General features: G+C 32.0%; 5 protein-coding genes across 7 annotated transcripts in view; 2 read left to right on the top strand and 3 right to left on the bottom strand.

Moving 5' to 3' along the window:
• Window positions 1-3,979: 3,979 nt before the first annotated feature.
• LOC126755539 (protein FMC1 homolog) lies at window positions 3,980-4,720 on the bottom strand. Its single transcript, XM_050468188.1, has 2 exons — window positions 4,624-4,720; window positions 3,980-4,556 (listed from the first exon to the last, which is right to left on the bottom strand). The coding sequence occupies exon 2, from the start codon at window positions 4,553-4,555 to the stop codon at window positions 4,250-4,252; it is 306 nt and encodes a 101-aa protein (XP_050324145.1). The 5' UTR covers window position 4,556; window positions 4,624-4,720; the 3' UTR covers window positions 3,980-4,249.
• A 53-nt stretch (window positions 4,721-4,773) lies between these two features.
• On the bottom strand, window positions 4,774-5,866 carry LOC126755516 (THO complex protein 7). Its single transcript, XM_050468157.1, has 3 exons — window positions 5,763-5,866; window positions 5,579-5,702; window positions 4,774-5,519 (listed from the first exon to the last, which is right to left on the bottom strand). Exons 1-3 carry the CDS (start codon window positions 5,770-5,772, stop codon window positions 4,853-4,855), a joined length of 801 nt encoding a protein of 266 aa, XP_050324114.1. The 5' UTR covers window positions 5,773-5,866; the 3' UTR covers window positions 4,774-4,852.
• Window positions 5,867-6,174: 308 nt separating this feature from the next.
• Window positions 6,175-8,433, top strand: LOC126755397 (little elongation complex subunit 2). The gene has a single exon (XM_050467946.1). It carries the CDS (start codon window positions 6,316-6,318, stop codon window positions 8,356-8,358), a length of 2,043 nt encoding a protein of 680 aa, XP_050323903.1. The 5' UTR covers window positions 6,175-6,315; the 3' UTR covers window positions 8,359-8,433.
• On the bottom strand, window positions 8,337-9,630 carry LOC126755509 (SRR1-like protein). The gene is made up of 2 exons (XM_050468144.1): window positions 9,220-9,630; window positions 8,337-9,161 (listed from the first exon to the last, which is right to left on the bottom strand). Exons 1-2 carry the CDS (start codon window positions 9,351-9,353, stop codon window positions 8,468-8,470), a joined length of 828 nt encoding a protein of 275 aa, XP_050324101.1. The 5' UTR covers window positions 9,354-9,630; the 3' UTR covers window positions 8,337-8,467.
• A 533-nt stretch (window positions 9,631-10,163) lies between these two features.
• The window catches only part of LOC126755231 (mucin-5AC), a 130,931-nt gene continuing 124,253 nt past the window's right edge, over window positions 10,164-16,841 (top strand). Inside the window, exons 1-2 of one of the 3 annotated variants that reach the window (XM_050467656.1) lie at window positions 10,164-10,330; window positions 12,096-12,412. The gene's annotated coding sequence lies outside the window, so the exon portion shown is untranslated. Of the gene's footprint in view, window positions 10,454-12,095; window positions 12,413-16,841 lie in introns of those variants that run through there. The other 2 variants (XM_050467646.1, XM_050467664.1) reach the window with 2 other exon arrangements.

Raw genomic sequence — 16,841 nt, 5'->3', positions numbered from 1 at the left:
CGTATATGTAAGTATAGAACAAAAACAACAACAATGCACATTACAATTTATAATGCACAATAATTAGGCTAAAATGTGGCCGATTTGGCAAAAAGACTAAGCAGAAAAACACAAATCGTCGGATTTCGTTGCTTAAATATTTTCAGTGAGCCAAAAAATCCAACGAGCAATAACAAAAACAATAATTAGAAACACATAGGCGCAAAGAATGTTTGCGAGAATAGCAACGACGAAATGCAAGAGATATTTTCAATATATGTACACGCACACAGTCACACATAAGTACATACATATACACACGTATGCACATAATAGGTGTAAACTATATAAATTTGGATCAATTTTTATTTTTGAGCTGCTTGTGCAGCCAAATGGCCGCCGGCGAGTTGCGATGCTGAACTATCAAGAACTCGGCGATTCTAGGTTTATATGTACATACATATATAATATAATTATTACATATGTGGACAGGAAGTAATAAAAAATCAAACACCGAAAGTTCAATAAATAAATAAAACTTAAGTACATACATACATATGAATATAAAAAAAAATAAATTTTTTTATAATTTATAAAATTGATCAAAATGGTATACAAATATTAAGCTAGCACAATTAATTTGAGTAAAAATAGAATCCAAATGTACCACTTAGGGAATTACCCCAGTCTAGATCCCTAAAGCAGCCGTTATTTTAACAATTTACTCTAGGAATAGGCTTTATAAAAAATATCATAAAGATCCTCATAAAGGGCTTTGAGCTAATCGCAAATTTGTTGAGGCGGCCGATGTTCTGCTATGTCTGCTGGTTTAAGGTATGACTGCCGAGATTTTTCAGTATTAGTCTTGCAAAGGGAGAAGGAGAACTTCACCTTCTTTCATAAAACTTCGACAATTTGCGTGCACTTACAGAATAAATTAATGAATTGAGAACAATGCCCAGTAATAACTTCTATGATTGCTGCAATATGAACTTTGCTAAGGGCAAGCAGTACAATTGATCTCATACTCTCGGTCAGAAAGATCTCGCACTCCCACAGGAGATGGCTGTCGACCACGCTGTCAGAAGCTGTACTCCGGTGAGCTACACCGCTGCTATCTTATTAGCAGTCCCTGCCTGAAAAACACTACATTAGTCCGGTAGCCTAGAGCTAAGCTGGGAGTAACGAAACAGGAATCGAATTTCGCTCTTTCTCGGTTGATTACGTATTTGTTTGAGCCAGTGTTGCAAAAAAATGCTATGAAACGATACACATGCTTACATTCATTTATTTTTTATTTTGTAACCCCGAAAATATGAATAACAATTAATTTTCAAAATGAAAAGAAAACCCGCCATATTGTCGCAATGGAATGGAGACAGCGACAATAATCTTAAACTTCAAGTGACAGACTAAAGACAGCAAAAAACATTTCCCCTTTTCCTTATTGAACACGAAGTTCATTTCTCAAGGTCAATATTTTCAACTTCAATGCTTTCACTTTCTTTGTAATCGCTCGGTTAAGTTTATTCCATTTATTGGTGGACAATAGAATGCAATGCATATCAAGAATAACAAGAATAAAAGACAGCAGTTAGCGTTTAAATTGTGCAAGAAAATTCTTTCGCTTATCGTGCAATTAACTTTAATTAAAATTAATTGAAAACTTCGCATAATCAGTTTCTTACAAGACGAAAGAGAGTCTGTTGTGCACGATTATTACTGCAAATGAATATTAAAAGCGTAGATTTTTACAATTCTTTATGGATTTACTTTTCAGCAAAATACTATTCAACTGTGAAGTCCAATTTAGAATGCTACTGTCTAAACTTAATTGCAGTATGTGGGTTATGAAATACTGACTACTTTAAAGACATTTTCCTATGGGAATGAGATTAGCACTCTGCAAGACATTTCCTTATTTTTACGACTAAATATTTTCTCTCGGTGATTTAACAGTTAGTATCACCGACAGTATATTAAGGACCGTTTTCTCAATGTCTGGTTAGCAGCCATTTGTCAGTTAAGTTCTGATAAAACAAAGGTTCTTTATCGAAAGAAGAAGTCTAGGTTAAGTTAACCAGAGCTTTGTTGACAAATGGCTGCTAACCAGACATTGAGAAAGCGGCCCTAAGAGATACAACTTCGTAACAGCAAAAAGGTATTCAAATAAGTTATCAGCAAATTTTAAAGTGAAGAAAATGAGGCTCGGTTCGTAATACTATGAAGTGGAGAAGAAACAAATAAGATTTTTTTTTTAATTTTTTGTTGTAATTGTAATATGATATTTATTTTGGCTTTCAGAAAGAAAAAAATATGTATATATGTATGTATAAACAGACATATAATATAATAAAATAAATATCTCATCTTCATCTGTAGTGACAATATATGTATGTATGCTTTCCTCGCCATTGTGTACTCACTTAACCGCCAACCATTTCGTCAAATTGAAAATAATGAATAAATTATAGAAATTGATGAAAAGTTCAAAAGCGCGTTGAACTTATTTATTGTTGTGCAGCTTTATACGCCATTCAGCAAGCATATGTATATCTTGCATACAGACGTTTTCTCTGTTTTTGCTGTACTGTAGTGAACTTTACTTAACATAAAGATCTTGCAGCTCATAGCAATAACAATAACAATAAGGAAAGCTGGCAGTAGCGTAGACACAGCGATCGGCACTACTGCAGTATGAGCACAATGTAGCATGGCATACAATTTAGAATTTCATGACGCAAACAAAGTAATAAACTAATTTATATTTATGTAGAATAGAATAGGAGTGAACTGTGCTTCGTGGTTTTCAAGAATGCAATTGGAACTATGTGGTAGATACTTGCGTATATAAAAAAGCTTATAAAAATAAATAAGTTTATTAAAGTCTGCAGTTGTTATTCCAAAAAAATTGGATATACATACATATGTAAACTAAGAAATCTGGAACCAGAAATCTGGCAAAGAGAAAATTAGGGAATTATGGAAATTCTATGATATGATGAATTTGAAAATTTGAAAATGTCCAATCTATTTATTGATCAGTATTTTAAATCTTAATTGGCCACCGAATTACAACAATAACAATAACAATTTTTTAAACAAGTGTAAAAATTTATAATTTTACGATTTTACGATGCTTTTCGACGGGTTGTGAGTACCCCAAATATATAGAAAGAGAATGTTTTTTAAAAAACTTACAAAACGCTGATATTAATTGAATATTTATATGCGCAGATAGGCATGTGTGACTTTTCGCCTCTCGCAACCACCTAACCGCAATGCACCCACATGTCTGCAAGTGCATCCGCTAAAATGAGGTATTTACAAAAATTAAAATAAAAAACCAAACACAAATCCCCTACACACCTACTTCACTTACTTGCAGCACGTTTAACTTTCATATGCAAGTCAATCGTTCTCCTACAAAACATTTACCCAGCAACGGCAACTGCACTCCCATGGCGGACACTGAGCTGACGGCAACAAGTGTGCAAGAATTTCTTTTGTCAATAGTGAACAATGTAAGTACGAATGCAAACCAACAATATATATAAGTATGTATATATGTACATACTTATTCAACTTATGCACACATATAAAAATTGCCTTCAGCGCACTACTGGCCTTTGTATGCATCTGTATTGCCGACGACACGGGGCACTCCCCAGTCTTTATGATTTTATTGACTTCGGCATTCAGTTAATATTTATTTACAATTCCTAAACTATATATTGCATGTTGTATGTAAAAAAATTAACTAAAATATATTAAAGAATATTAAATGCCAAACTGATATGAAAAATTCTTCCTGTAATATCTGATCAGTTAATTGCGAAGAATTTAGCTACCAATTACAAGGAATATGTTGAATCACCAAAAAAAGAACAGCACAGCATTATAATAACATGTCAACTAATACTGCTACTACTAAAAACCACGGTACGATAATTTGAAAAAATCTTACCTCAAAAACCTGAATTGAGTAAATACATACTGATTTCACAGTAATCTGCAACATTGCTTTGGTATTATTGAAGCGCACAAAAATTCAATTCACATTATTACATTATATATATTACTAACATTTTTCATTCCTTAAGGCCAAATAATATACCAAAATCATTTTACGTTCTTCTTGCATTGATATTATTGAACGAAAACACCAAATTCATTTCAAAATTAGGTTAAGCTATTTCTACAGTAATATTTTAGTATATTAATGAACCAAATGGAGTTAATTTCATCGTTATATATCTTTTAAATTTTTCTATTTGGGATCAGTTGGCAATTTGAAGCCAACTAAATCCGCAGTTTCTTTGACGCTGCGTTCACCACGACCATGGTAATCTTTGTACAATTCGTTGTATTTTCGCAAACTGGATAAGTATGTTAAATAAGTTTGACCCAAAAATAACGCCTCATCTCGCGCCTTACACAATTGCAGATCTGTTGTGGAATATTTCTTGTATTGTGCCAGGATATATCGCGCGGCCAGGGAGTTTTTAATGCAGCCTTTAGGTGAAGCCGAACGTAGCTCTTGTAATAATGAGCGCAAAGTCTTTGTTGCAGCCATCCTGAAATTATGTAATTAATTCAAATTAATTAACTAAATACGTTAATAGTTAATTTTATGTTTATCACCTGAATTACAAAACAACTTTGAAGTAATTTTCACACAACCGTTTATCAGCTGTTATTGACAGATGAAACTGGTTGCCGGCAATTCGTTGTAATTTATTATTTACTCGCTACACTTATTATCGTAAATGAATATAAAAAATTGAACGAAAATTTTGTTTTGAAAATGTGTGAATTTTTAATTTTTTATGGAGTGTTCTTAATCGGAATCAATAACGAGGTAATCTAATTGCTAGGGAACTGTTACGGTTTCTTCCATCTTCACATCATTCTCGTCCTTATCAATACTTAATTCTAGTATGGCGTCTTCGTCCACCGACATATTTCCTTTTGAACCATTTTCATCTGTAGGAGAATCCTTTTTTATCGTTTTTCCGTCAATTAACTCTATTTTCTCTGCACGCACGGGTATTCCCTCATCATCACTTAGATCCATTGTGTCCAAGACATTCAATTCCTCATCGTCACTACTTTCACTGCTGCTTTCTTCTTCTAGTTGTGCTTGTAGTTCTCGTATCGAATACATGAGCAGTGTAAAATCATTACGCCGCTTTTGAAATTTACGCTCTAACTTTATTTTCTTTTCCATTAATTCGGACAGATCTTTTTTGAGAGCATCTATTTGTTTGGTTGTATCCTTACGGTCAGGTTGCTCCTTAATCACCTTTGCCAGCATGTCGTACTCCATTTTGTTCTTACGTATCTGTTTTGCTAGCACAAGTTCACGTTTACTTTCTTCAATTTCGTTTCTAGCCAACTCTATACTCTTTTCAATGGAATCGGAGAGCTTTGCATAGTTTTTCAATTCTTCATGTATCATTTTAGACGTATAATCTGTTTTGGCCGCCGCAAATTCACATTGTGCCATTTGTGCCAGCAGTCGATCGTATATTATTTGACTAGATTAACGAATATGATTAAAAAAATAAATGTAAATCAATAATTTAGTAGTATTTACTTGTTTTCTGGGGAATCATTTTTGGAAAAAGTCCATTTGAGGAATTGTTTGAGTAACATGTTAAGACGCCGGTCATCGCCTGTGCCATCTCCATCAATTAATAAACGGCGTTTTATAATCTCCTCTGTTATGTGTGAAAAGTTGTTTAATAATAAATCGTAATAAATCTTTCCTCACTACTCACCGTCAGACATTGTCGAATTTTCAATTATTACAAGAGATTTCCAAAAGTTTTTCCCTTCAACAAGCTATTAAACAATATTGTGACACAATAACAATTGCGAATGTCAAACTTAAACGACACTGATAAAACAACATGTTTACGGCGAACTCTCCAATACATGCTAACTAGAGATGTGAGGCGAGAACGCAGCGAATTCATTTACTGCGAGTAGAGTGATCGTACAATAATTTATGGAAATCATAACCTTCAGATACGGCTTAATAAAGTTTTGCCACATGTGAAAAAATATTGAGCGAATGAATTGTCTATAAAGAACTTTTACGATTAATTTGATTATTTTTATTTAATAATCAATTGAAAGTATTTTTGTATAGAGCTCAGATGTTTGGAGAATTCGTCATTTATTTTTCGACTCGTTCGTTTTGTAGCGCCATCAGCTGACTTGATTCCAACTGTTCATAAACAAATAGCGTTGAAAAAATAGAACAGTGCATATTACCAAAGAATTAAATGTTATATTTCATTATACCGTTTATTATTAAATTGTATTAAAATGAACAGTAAACGTCCGCCCAGTACTTTCTTCCAAAATCAACCGCCTTACACTCACTTCAATAAATCATTTGAAGACCCAACCGACGCACTATTTTGCCAATTGAACGAAGTGCATCCAGTTTTCATGAAGCCTGAACACCAAGAAAATGACTATAAATCCGAAACTTTATTGGATCCACGTAATGGAAAAGTGGTGGATAATATTTTATATGACTACTCAGGAGGCGTAAAAGAAAGGAATGGATTTTTTCAAATTTTACTTCCTTCCAATATGACTAAAAGGGATCATATCATTGGATTACGCGTATTGCAAGCATGGCAAGAATACAAAGAAGTAAACGACGAGGATGTAGTTCTCTGGCGAAAACTGGATAAGAAAAGAACGAGAGACAAAATTAGATTTGATCAATTTATTACGGAATTCTCCCGCACACAAAAGGAATCGATTTACGCGCCATGTAAACGTTTGGTCAACCTTTACAAACAATTATATACCGCAAAACTAAAACAATTATTAGAGGATTATCCAGAGAACATAGCCTTAAACACATGTGCCGGTCTTCCACATCCGCAAAGTTGTAACGCTAGTCTTATGCAAATAGAAGATGTGCGTTTGGTTACACGTCGAGGTTGGGTACCGGTGCTAGGAAATTTTGCTAGTGAATTTCAGCGACTAAATTCGTGGATAGAAAACTACATGAGTTATTATATTAATAACATGGAATCTTTATCCCAAGATGCTAACACGTGGCATGCCAGTATAGAATCTGATAAACCAGCGCACCAGATTTATATACCACTGGAATCGCTATTATTTCTATTGACAGCGGGCAGCAGCGCGGACTTGCCCACTGAAGTGCCTTTGGAAATTGCGGATAGCAATGTAGAAAATTTTAAAATTTTAAACTTTAAAGAACCGTTTCCGCCGCGCGTTTGTGGTTGGTTTGCGCATAAACAAGTAGTTGAACACGCATTTGAAGCTTTGTTGAGTAGAAATAACGATACGCAGTGGTTGCATGTGGAGCACTATAATGCCGAATTGCAGAAAACTAAAGAAGCACCCGAAATTCGAGCAGTAAATCATTCGGAAACAGATTTTCGCGTATACAAAATTGATGAGTATTTGAAAAAACTCAGGAATACGAAAGATGAAGATTGTGTCAAAACTAATTATGCTGTCATTAAATGGGATCTGAGTGGAAAGGTAAATGAGCAAAACACAACACACTTACAATTTTTTACAAAATTAAAATGCTCACCATCAAATGATGAATATGGCGCACAATTATTGAGCAGTCACTCACTAAAATTAGAATATAAACCACAATTCGGTGCCGAAGAAATGACCAAGTATGAATTAATACAGGAATGGTTTCGATTAAAGCTGTTTGGTGAGTGTAAAGGATTTTCCAATTACGGCGTATGTCTTCGTGTTGCAGCCAAAGACTTCAGCATAGAGTTGGAGCATAAATTACTGTTAGTAGGCATCGAGAAACAACTTGCTGAATTGTATCAAATAAATATGCCCAAATTATTAACAGGACTAGCAGATACTGTGAACTTATTGACGAAAATGCCAACAGGGAAATATCTTCTTCGATTCAATTCAAAATTTTCTAGCAAACTCTTGTTGTCAGCTCCATCTAAAGAGATCACCGCGAACACAGTTTTTTTACACTCGCTTATTAAGGCGGAACCCTCCGATTTAATTTTTATGACAGAAGTTCCGCACTTGCCAATAAATGACTCATTGTGCAGTGCCCTACATAAGCACTACAAAATAGTTCCTTGTGCATTGAGACCACGACTTCCGCATAAACGAACCAAATGTATTAGCAAAGTAATCAGTGACGAGGAGTACATACAACGTCGTATTAAGACTAAATTGGAATTACAGCAGAAAATGTTTGAACAACGTATGCAATTAGCGAAATCTTTTCGAAAAAAAGTGAAAGCGAAAAAGGATTCACTTAAACAAAAGCGTAGAGATGCCGAGAGAGCTAATGAAGAAGCTCTGGAAAAATTTATAAATGAATTTTAATTATATTAGACATTTAATTTACCAACTAAGATATGTTTTTATAAATATAATTTGTGTACTATTTGTTAACTTAAATTTCCTATTTGTTAAACTAATTTAATAGGCAGCGTTACGTTAGACTGAGTTTTCCGAACTCTTCCGCAGAGATCATTTCAACATCAGTATATGTTGGTGCTTCTCTTTCAGCCCAAAAAGGATTTTCGGAAGCAGGTAGTGATGCCATAGGAAACACATGTACTGACAAATCATTAAAAACATTGTGTGTTTCATAATCATCTTCTAATTGATATTCTTTGACATAAGGCAATACATCCAATATATAACTTGAATCCAACCTCAATAAACGCTCGGTTTTGCTAAGCGACAAACTTTCAAAACTATTATTTATTAGTACCAAATGTTTTAAACATTTTGGACGCCAATTGCTCCATAGCAAATTGTTGGTCAAACAATTCGGGCAATGTGGAAGATAGAATAATGTGCGCTCATCTACGGAATACTTTGCTTCACAATTTTCCGACATTAGCGCACAATTGAGGCGTTGCAAAATTTGTTTTTCACTCTCACGAAATACTGGATCAAAATATATGGCTTCATCAATGCTATAATGTCGTTGTGTGCAAATAATAAAAGCCAACTGGTGTAATGCTTGAAAGTTGCGAGAGAAAGGACCGATGCCAAAACAAACTAGACGCGAAAACTTCTCATTGTCGATTAACGCCTTGAGGCTTTCGTCCACAGTCTCCATTGCCTGTATAAAGTAATCACTGCCCAACATCTGTGTGCATAACTGTTCCAGTCGTCTAGGAATGAAAATATATTAATTTGAGTAGAGAACTAAATTCCGGGGATTTGTTGTACTTTAGAAATGCCTCAACATCCACTTCCTTTTCCTCTTTTTCATTGCAACGTTCTGATAACCTTCGTAGTCGTGGGTTTATGGATCTACGTGCAATCCATTTTTTCCTTGTTACTGCGCGAAATTCTTCAGACATATTCGAGAACTTTGATTTATTTATTCCACTTTACAAATGTAAATAATTTAATTTATTAAATTAAACAAGAAACTCTAATTGGAATTTTTACGTTTTGACAGTTTGTTTCGTTGCTAATTCGTAAACATGTGAGCCAGAGAACGTAAAAAATACGTTCTCTGCGTTTGAAGTAGTTTTCACAGTTTTCAGCTTTTTGTATGGTCGCTTATTTCAAACTTTTGTTGGACAGTTGGAAGTTACATCGATTTAAAATATTTTCCTTGTATTGCATTTGTATAATAATTATAAATACTGCATATATTGTAGTAAAGCATAGCACTAATTATTTGGATGCGTTTATTATAAGTGAATAGGGAACTTAAGATTGTTCCCTTATTAATAATTTTTGAATACAGTGTTATTTTTTTCGCTCTATAATTTTTTGAGTTATTTCTACCATTAGCATTGGATAACTCTCTCCAAACCTGGAGCAGCTCACCCAGAGAACATAAAAACATTTTTATTGTTTTTATGTTCTCTGGCTCACCCATATGGCATCTGCCATGTTTGCATTCAACAACATCATTTCCGTTACTAGTTGGAATCCAGCAGATATTCTAATAAGAACTGCTTGAACTGTTGCATTTCCGATTTCCTGAAGCGCAGTGTATGTGAAATTGAGATGTTTGCATTTTCGGTTAACTCACTTACCGACTCCAAACGTTGCTGCGAGCAGATCAGAACGAAGCAGAAACTTGTTTACTTCGGCACTCTGCTGTGGTGAAACTGGCTGCGACGACTTTCTGGCACACATGAACTTACCATGCAAGTGATCGTACGTCAGTCGCGAACGAGCAGGGCTGCAATTCAAACGTGTAAAACGGACAATAAACGGGAAATAGCTTTGATCGTGTACGAATAGTGATGCACTAACACGCTTAAACGAATTTTCTTCAGTTATTTACAATTTAATGTCTTGCGTTGAACAATACAAAGTGGTAACGAAATAATTAAGGCAAACTTATCTATGTTTAAATGTGATTAATTGACCATTAAAAAGATCAATAGTGAAATACTGTGTGAAGCTGATTTGAAAAGTGCTTGATGTGACACACTTAACGGTAAATTTTATGTTTGAAAAATTAACCAATAATTTAGTGGCAAGTGGAAAAAGCTAAAAGCATAACAAACCATTCCGACTCTGAGACGTGGAAAATTTATTCGAAAATTAATTAAAAGAAAATATAAAATTTAAGTGTTAGAGCAATTCATTATTGTGTAAGTAAATTAAATTTGCAGTTCAACTACTTTTTAAACACTAACATAATTTATGTGGAATTAAATAAACAACACTGAAATCAAAATTAATCCAAACAATAAGCGTAAAAACGAAGTATAGAGAACAACGAACATTAACTGCATAAAAACAAAAACGAAAAATTTACAACTATCTTTAACTATTATCAATTGTAGTCAAATTGCCAATGCAAAAGCAAAAAACAAAGTTAAGAAAGTCATCTGCAGCGCACTCATGCAATGAAAGTCGCTGTGCCAAAGCAGCGCAGTCAGCAAACAGTACATACGTCAAATGCTCAAGTGTTATTGTTTGTGTAATGGAGACATAAAAACGTGCATAGTGCAGTGCAGTGTTGGTGAAAAAGAAAATTAGCACGAGTGCATATGTTGACTCATTGCAAATTGCCAACTTTATTCTAACTACGTATTTACTCCGACAAAGTACAACTCGTTATTTATATATTCGCGCAAAATAAATATCACCTTTAGCACAACACTACAGAAGAGCGCAGCTTCACGTGAGATAAAAATAAAAACATGTAACTGATATTCTCTTGTACACTGTCAGAGGTTTATTTTGCGCGAATTTAATAGCGCACGAACAACACAGCGATTACAAAACAAAAAACAAAACAAAAAAAAAAAAAACAATACAACGAGTTAGGTAAAAACAAAACAAACAACCAGTTACTCGTATACATTACAACGGCTCCTTTTACAGCGTGCATTTATGCACTCGTTTAACTTGCTGGATTTTCGGCTTTGGTGCTTAAATTCGAGCTGCTCCCATTTTGGTGCGCGCACCTTACTCAAAACTGCCTTCAAGGCGTTGATATTGTCGATCTACAGCTGTTGCGCCTGCAAAGCGAACAAAGTAAAAACACAATATACGCATAGTACATACACATGAGCAGCGAAAAAGTGAGAAATATAAAACATAAAGTGCAAATTTGGCACAACAACGCCAACAAACCAGAACTTGCCTTAAACGGCACCGCTTGCAACAGTTTCACGTTCGGTCGGTCGGTTGGTTGTTTCGTTGGTCAGTCAGTTAGTTAACATACGGTACGGTTACAAAGAACGAGCTTTAAAAATTTCGCACACGTTCGTGTTTAAAGCCGGTGAGTTAGCGTGCGTGCGTGTATTTGCTCCTTTAACGTCAAAATTTCGCAAGTAGAACAAGCCAAGTAAAAGAAAATAGTGCAAAAGTTAAGGTACGCTCGAAAGCCACACAAGCACAAACCACAAAAACAAAAACCAAACCAACAAAAGAATAACCGACGACACCGAAATACGCTGTGAAGACAAAAGAAGCCAATTGGCAGCTCGTTTCCTTTTCCTTTTTTGTAACTTTCCGTTGTGCAAATCGTTATTTTTTCTACGTTTTATTTGTTTTCGCGCTGTTACGTTAACTTTGTTTCGTTTCTTTCCAATTTATTTTCATTTTTATATACATATTTTTTTTAGAGTGTAAGCACTTCAATTTGCATAAATTTTTTCGACATTTTGCACCTCTTTTATACTACTTTGAGGCAACGTTGTAAGCCATTGAAAGTCTACACATAGTCACAGCATAAATAAAAAGACACAGTGCAAATAACAACAATACTAACAACAAATAAGAACCAAATCGACGCTAAGAATAACAGCCGGCTCGTGTAGCCACATAATATCGGCAATATTACTTTTCTGCTGACGCCACCATTTCATATTTTTAACGATAAAGTGAATATCGACAGTGAAGGCACAAAATAAAAAGTAAACGACAACAACGAAAAAGCAAGGTAAGTGCTAAGCATATCAAATTGGCAATGTAAAGTGAGTACTCAGTTGTATAAATGTGTGTGTATGTGTGATATTGTGTGATATTGCAATAATTCGCCAGATTTTTGCATGCGCATTTGAGGCGTGGGAACGAAGTGGCGGTGCTGAAAATTTAAACACTTGCCAATAATGTATCGAGAGATAAAACTTCAGGCCATTTGTGCGCGTTTTTATGCCAAAAATACCTTAAGTAAATATGAGTGACAATCAATTGGAGAGATCTTTAGTATTGTCCTTGAATTTTAAATATATTAAGGTCGCGCGGCCTGTTTGCTTGCAATTCTGATTAGATCTGCTCAAGTTCAGTGACCAGGGTGCGGAGTCGCAAAAAACTTTTGGTTTAGCAAAAAATCAAATTTAAATAAAAATAGTTATTTTTAATGAAAAATATATATTTTTTAATAAAAATTACATATTGTTTTAATAAATTAATTTTTTTATTTATTTAATTTTTTATTTATTTTGTTTATTTATATTGTTTGAATATTATATTATCTGTCAGATTTTATTTATCGATACCATAATGTATGCAGTTGTCATTTTAGGCGGATTTTGTTAGTTTTAATTCAAATAGAAAACTAAATTATTTTATTGTAAGCTTTTTGGTATATGATGAAGCAAGCTTTTGCAAGCGATGACATAAAAGCAGGCTTGAAAATAATGCATTACAAAAACAGTTGTTTAATATTAATTCAAATAAACTTTTTTATTGTATAATTCCGAAAATCTTTATTAAAAATAATTTTCACGTATGTGGTCCTGAATAATGGAAATTTTATTAAAAAATAATGAAAAAAATTAAAAATACTTTTTTATTAATTAAAAATTAATTTTTTTATCCCTAAAATCATATTAAAAATAAAAATATTAAATTTGAGAAATATATAAATTCCCAGTATATAATAAAAGATTTTTAAAATTTGTGTATTGAAACTTTATGATATTTCACGCTTACGTACTGCTTGTTTTACGACTTTTGTTATCTTTTGAAGAAAAAAGCTGATTTCTAATAAAATATCAACGTAATTTAGCACTTTTTGCCTTATTTACACTTAATTACAATTAATTGTAGTTATCAGTTGGAATTGTTGTATGTAAATATTTCCTTTTTATCCCTTTTCATGCTCGCTTTGAAAATAAAAAATGGTGCTTTTCATTGTTACTTCAATTTTTGAATTAAAAAATATGTTTTTAAATTTCAGTTCTGGTTTTGTGCATAAAAAATAAATATCCATTTGAAAATTTCGATTTTCGGATTAAATAATTTAATTTCCAACCAAGAAAAAAGTGAACAGTTAGACTTTCATTTCTTAGCTTGCTTCAATGTTAATGTTGAAAACACAATTATTGCTACTTCCAATATCTAAGAGTCCCTGCATTTCCCATACAAGCAAATTTCCACTATAAATTAAGCCATCATGAAATTAATATCCACAGTAATATTTAAAAATTTTGCATCTTAAACGTTTTAGATTTCACTTTACTTAACAGCGGATCAAAAAAAAATCGATTTACAATTGCATAACACAAATTTGGTAATAATCAGCTTAGTGTCATCATTAGTTGTGCGTGCGTGTGTGTGCTTTCTCATATTTTTAAAGTCTCAGCTTGACAATTCGTTGTGCTGCAGTTTCACCTAAAAACATTTTGCTGTCGCCTGCCTGCATGCCTTGCCTTATGCAAGCTACAGTGTGTATGTATGTATGTATATGACATACATACAAACATGTCTGTATGTGTGAACCGCAAGCAACATAAATGCAAAGTGCCGACAACCAACACTTTTCTCCACGAAAACCACAAACAACAGCCAGCTAACCAACAACAACAATAAAAACAATTTCGGAACACTCACACAAAAACAATTGCTTCGAAAAAAAGTTGCTAGCGCATTATTGTTGTTATTGCACTTTATATGTACTTATCGTTGTTGGCAACAAAATCTTGGTAAAACTTCAGCGCAATGACAACAACAGCAAATCATAGTGGAAACATGCAAGCTTAACAGTTGTTGCGGCGTCTGTTTTATTGCTTAGCTGATGGGTCGGTGGGGGTGTAGTGTCGGTGTTTGGTAGCCGCGATCATGTTCAGACAACAGAAAACACTTTCACAAACATTGAAACCATTTTCTTTTTACTTTTGTTGTTGTTTTTGTTTTTCTTTTTCTTTAAAATTGTTATGGCTGCTGATTTTTTGTATGGAAATGCTTGCTTTTTATGTTTCAACCGAGAGTTTGTATGTTTGTATGTATTTATTTTTACTTTTTGCATACATTTATGTATATACAAACATAAATGTGCCTGCATGTACATAGGTGTTGAAAAATGTTTATTTTGAAAACTGTGTACATACTGGTATATTTGGTTTGCTTGAGTCTTCTGCGACTTTTTGCACTGGTTTGTTTTTGTAAGGCAGCTATATGCTATAGTTATCCGAGCTCTGAGATTTTAGCATTGCTTTGCACCAGAATCTTCTTCGAATTTCGTAAATACATATGTATATCCTGTCATATAAAGAGATCTATGTATGGATAGACTTGATTTTGATCGATCAGTTTTTATGACAGCTACATGCTAAATATAAAAGTCCGTTATGGTTATGGCGTTTCAGTTTCTTGGTTAGAAAAGGACGTGTGTAAAAACTCAAGATTTTAGCTTGAAATCTCAAAAACTGAGGGGCTAGTTTTAGTATATACAGGGTGTTAGAAACTTCGTGGCAAACTTAATATAGCCTGTTTAGGGTACAACAATGTAAAGGCATCTTAACGTAGATGAACTATTTTTAAAGTTTCTATATGTAAGATTTCTCATTTTCACGTTTACAATTCTTAAAAAAATTTGTAAAATTAAAAAAAAAAATAAAATTAATTCATCTTTAAAAATAACATTTTAGAATTTCAAACAAAAATGATAAAATTTTCTCTCAAATAAAAAAAAATTAATTCGTCTTTAAAAATATAATTTTAAAATTTCCAAATAAAAGGTACAAATTTTCTCGGAATAAAAATAATTCGTCTTGTAAAATAAAATTTCAAAACCCATGGTAGATAATTTCTGTAAAATAAAAAAAATCGTATTTAAAAATACAATTTTAAAATTTCAAAAAAAAAAATTAAAAATTTTTCTGAAATAAAAAAAAATAGTTCATCATTAAAAATACAATTTTAAAATTTCAAAAAAAGATTCTTTGAAACTTTTTAATTTTTTTAAGATATTTGAAATCATGTACGAATTACTCTTCAACCAGTTGGTTTAATATATGCATTCAAGTGAGATTTCAGTTATTGTGTGCAATATTTACTGAATCTTTAATTTATAAAGCTGAAATTTGTATTTAATAGTGTAAAAATTGTTTTCTAGTGGGTTAAAAATATAATTTAAACAAAAATGAGCAAAGATAATTGCAAAAAAATATTTTTTTTTAATCAATAACACATTTTCGAATGCAGCAATAGACATGATTAACTAATATTCCTAATTTTAATTGCCGTTTTTTGTAATAATTAATTTTTTCAAACTTTTGGCTCGAAAATCCCAAATAATTATGAGAAAATTTGAATTTAATATTATATATGTATGCAACAAATATGTTTTTAAAGCAAATACTATTTTTAATTGAGAATTATATAAATTTTGTATAATATTTTTTTTTTTAATTTTTAATATAAAAAAATTCACTTTATGAAACTCAATAAACATTAACAAAAACTAAAAAAAACAAAATATTTCATATTGAAAGTAAAAACTTTTATTTTAAACTTTTGGGTCGAAAAAAGCTAATTTTATATATTTCTTTTAATAAATATTTTTTGTATAGCAAATAAAATTTTTAATTGCTAATCTATGAACTATTTTTACAAAAAAATATTTCACATTGAAAGTAAAAAAAATTATTTCATTTTTTTTGGGTTGAAAATTTTAATATCATTTATTGTAATAAAAAATGTTTATAGCAAATATTATTTTTAATTGCTAATTTTACAAATTTATTGTAATTTAATACTTTTTTTTAATTTTTTAAAAATATTTAATATTCATAAGTTTTATGAAAGCTTAACAAAAAAAATATATATATTCCAAATTGAAAGTAAACAATTTTATTCAAAACTTTTGGCTCGAAAATCTTAAATAATCAAGAAAAATGCTAATTTTATATATTTATTGTAATAAATATTTTTTGTTATATTGTAAATAATATTTTTAATTTATTTAATAATATAATACAAAAATTTTATAATATTTTGTTTAATATTTAATAAGTAAAAAACTAAAACTAATTAAAACTCATTCAAGTTTTACAAAAAATAAAAAAAAAATATTTCAAATTGAAAGTAAACAATTTTATTCAAAACTTTTGACTCGAAAATCTTAAATAATCAAGAGAAATGAC

Source organism: Bactrocera neohumeralis, chromosome 2 (assembly GCF_024586455.1).
Source record: "Bactrocera neohumeralis isolate Rockhampton chromosome 2, APGP_CSIRO_Bneo_wtdbg2-racon-allhic-juicebox.fasta_v2, whole genome shotgun sequence".
Taxonomy (NCBI): Eukaryota; Metazoa; Arthropoda; class Insecta; order Diptera; family Tephritidae; genus Bactrocera; species Bactrocera neohumeralis.
This window is presented reverse-complemented; position numbering and strand designations above follow the sequence as displayed.

Bases quoted from the DNA above. Each gene is read 5' to 3' on its own strand.
- LOC126755397 (XM_050467946.1), top strand. From the start codon at position 6,316: ATGAACAGTAAACGTCCGCCCAGTACTTTCTTCCAAAATCAACCGCCT.
- LOC126755509 (XM_050468144.1), bottom strand. From the start codon at position 9,353: ATGTCTGAAGAATTTCGCGCAGTAACAAGGAAAAAATGGATTGCACGT. The intron at 9,162-9,219 runs GTACAACAAATC...TTTCATTCCTAG, and splicing joins GATGTTGAGGCATTTCTAAA to ACGACTGGAACAGTTATGCA.
- LOC126755539 (XM_050468188.1), bottom strand. From the start codon at position 4,555: ATGGCTGCAACAAAGACTTTGCGCTCATTATTACAAGAGCTACGTTCG.
- LOC126755516 (XM_050468157.1), bottom strand. The intron at 5,520-5,578 runs GTAAATACTACT...TCGTTAATCTAG, and splicing joins AATGATTCCCCAGAAAACAA to TCAAATAATATACGATCGAC.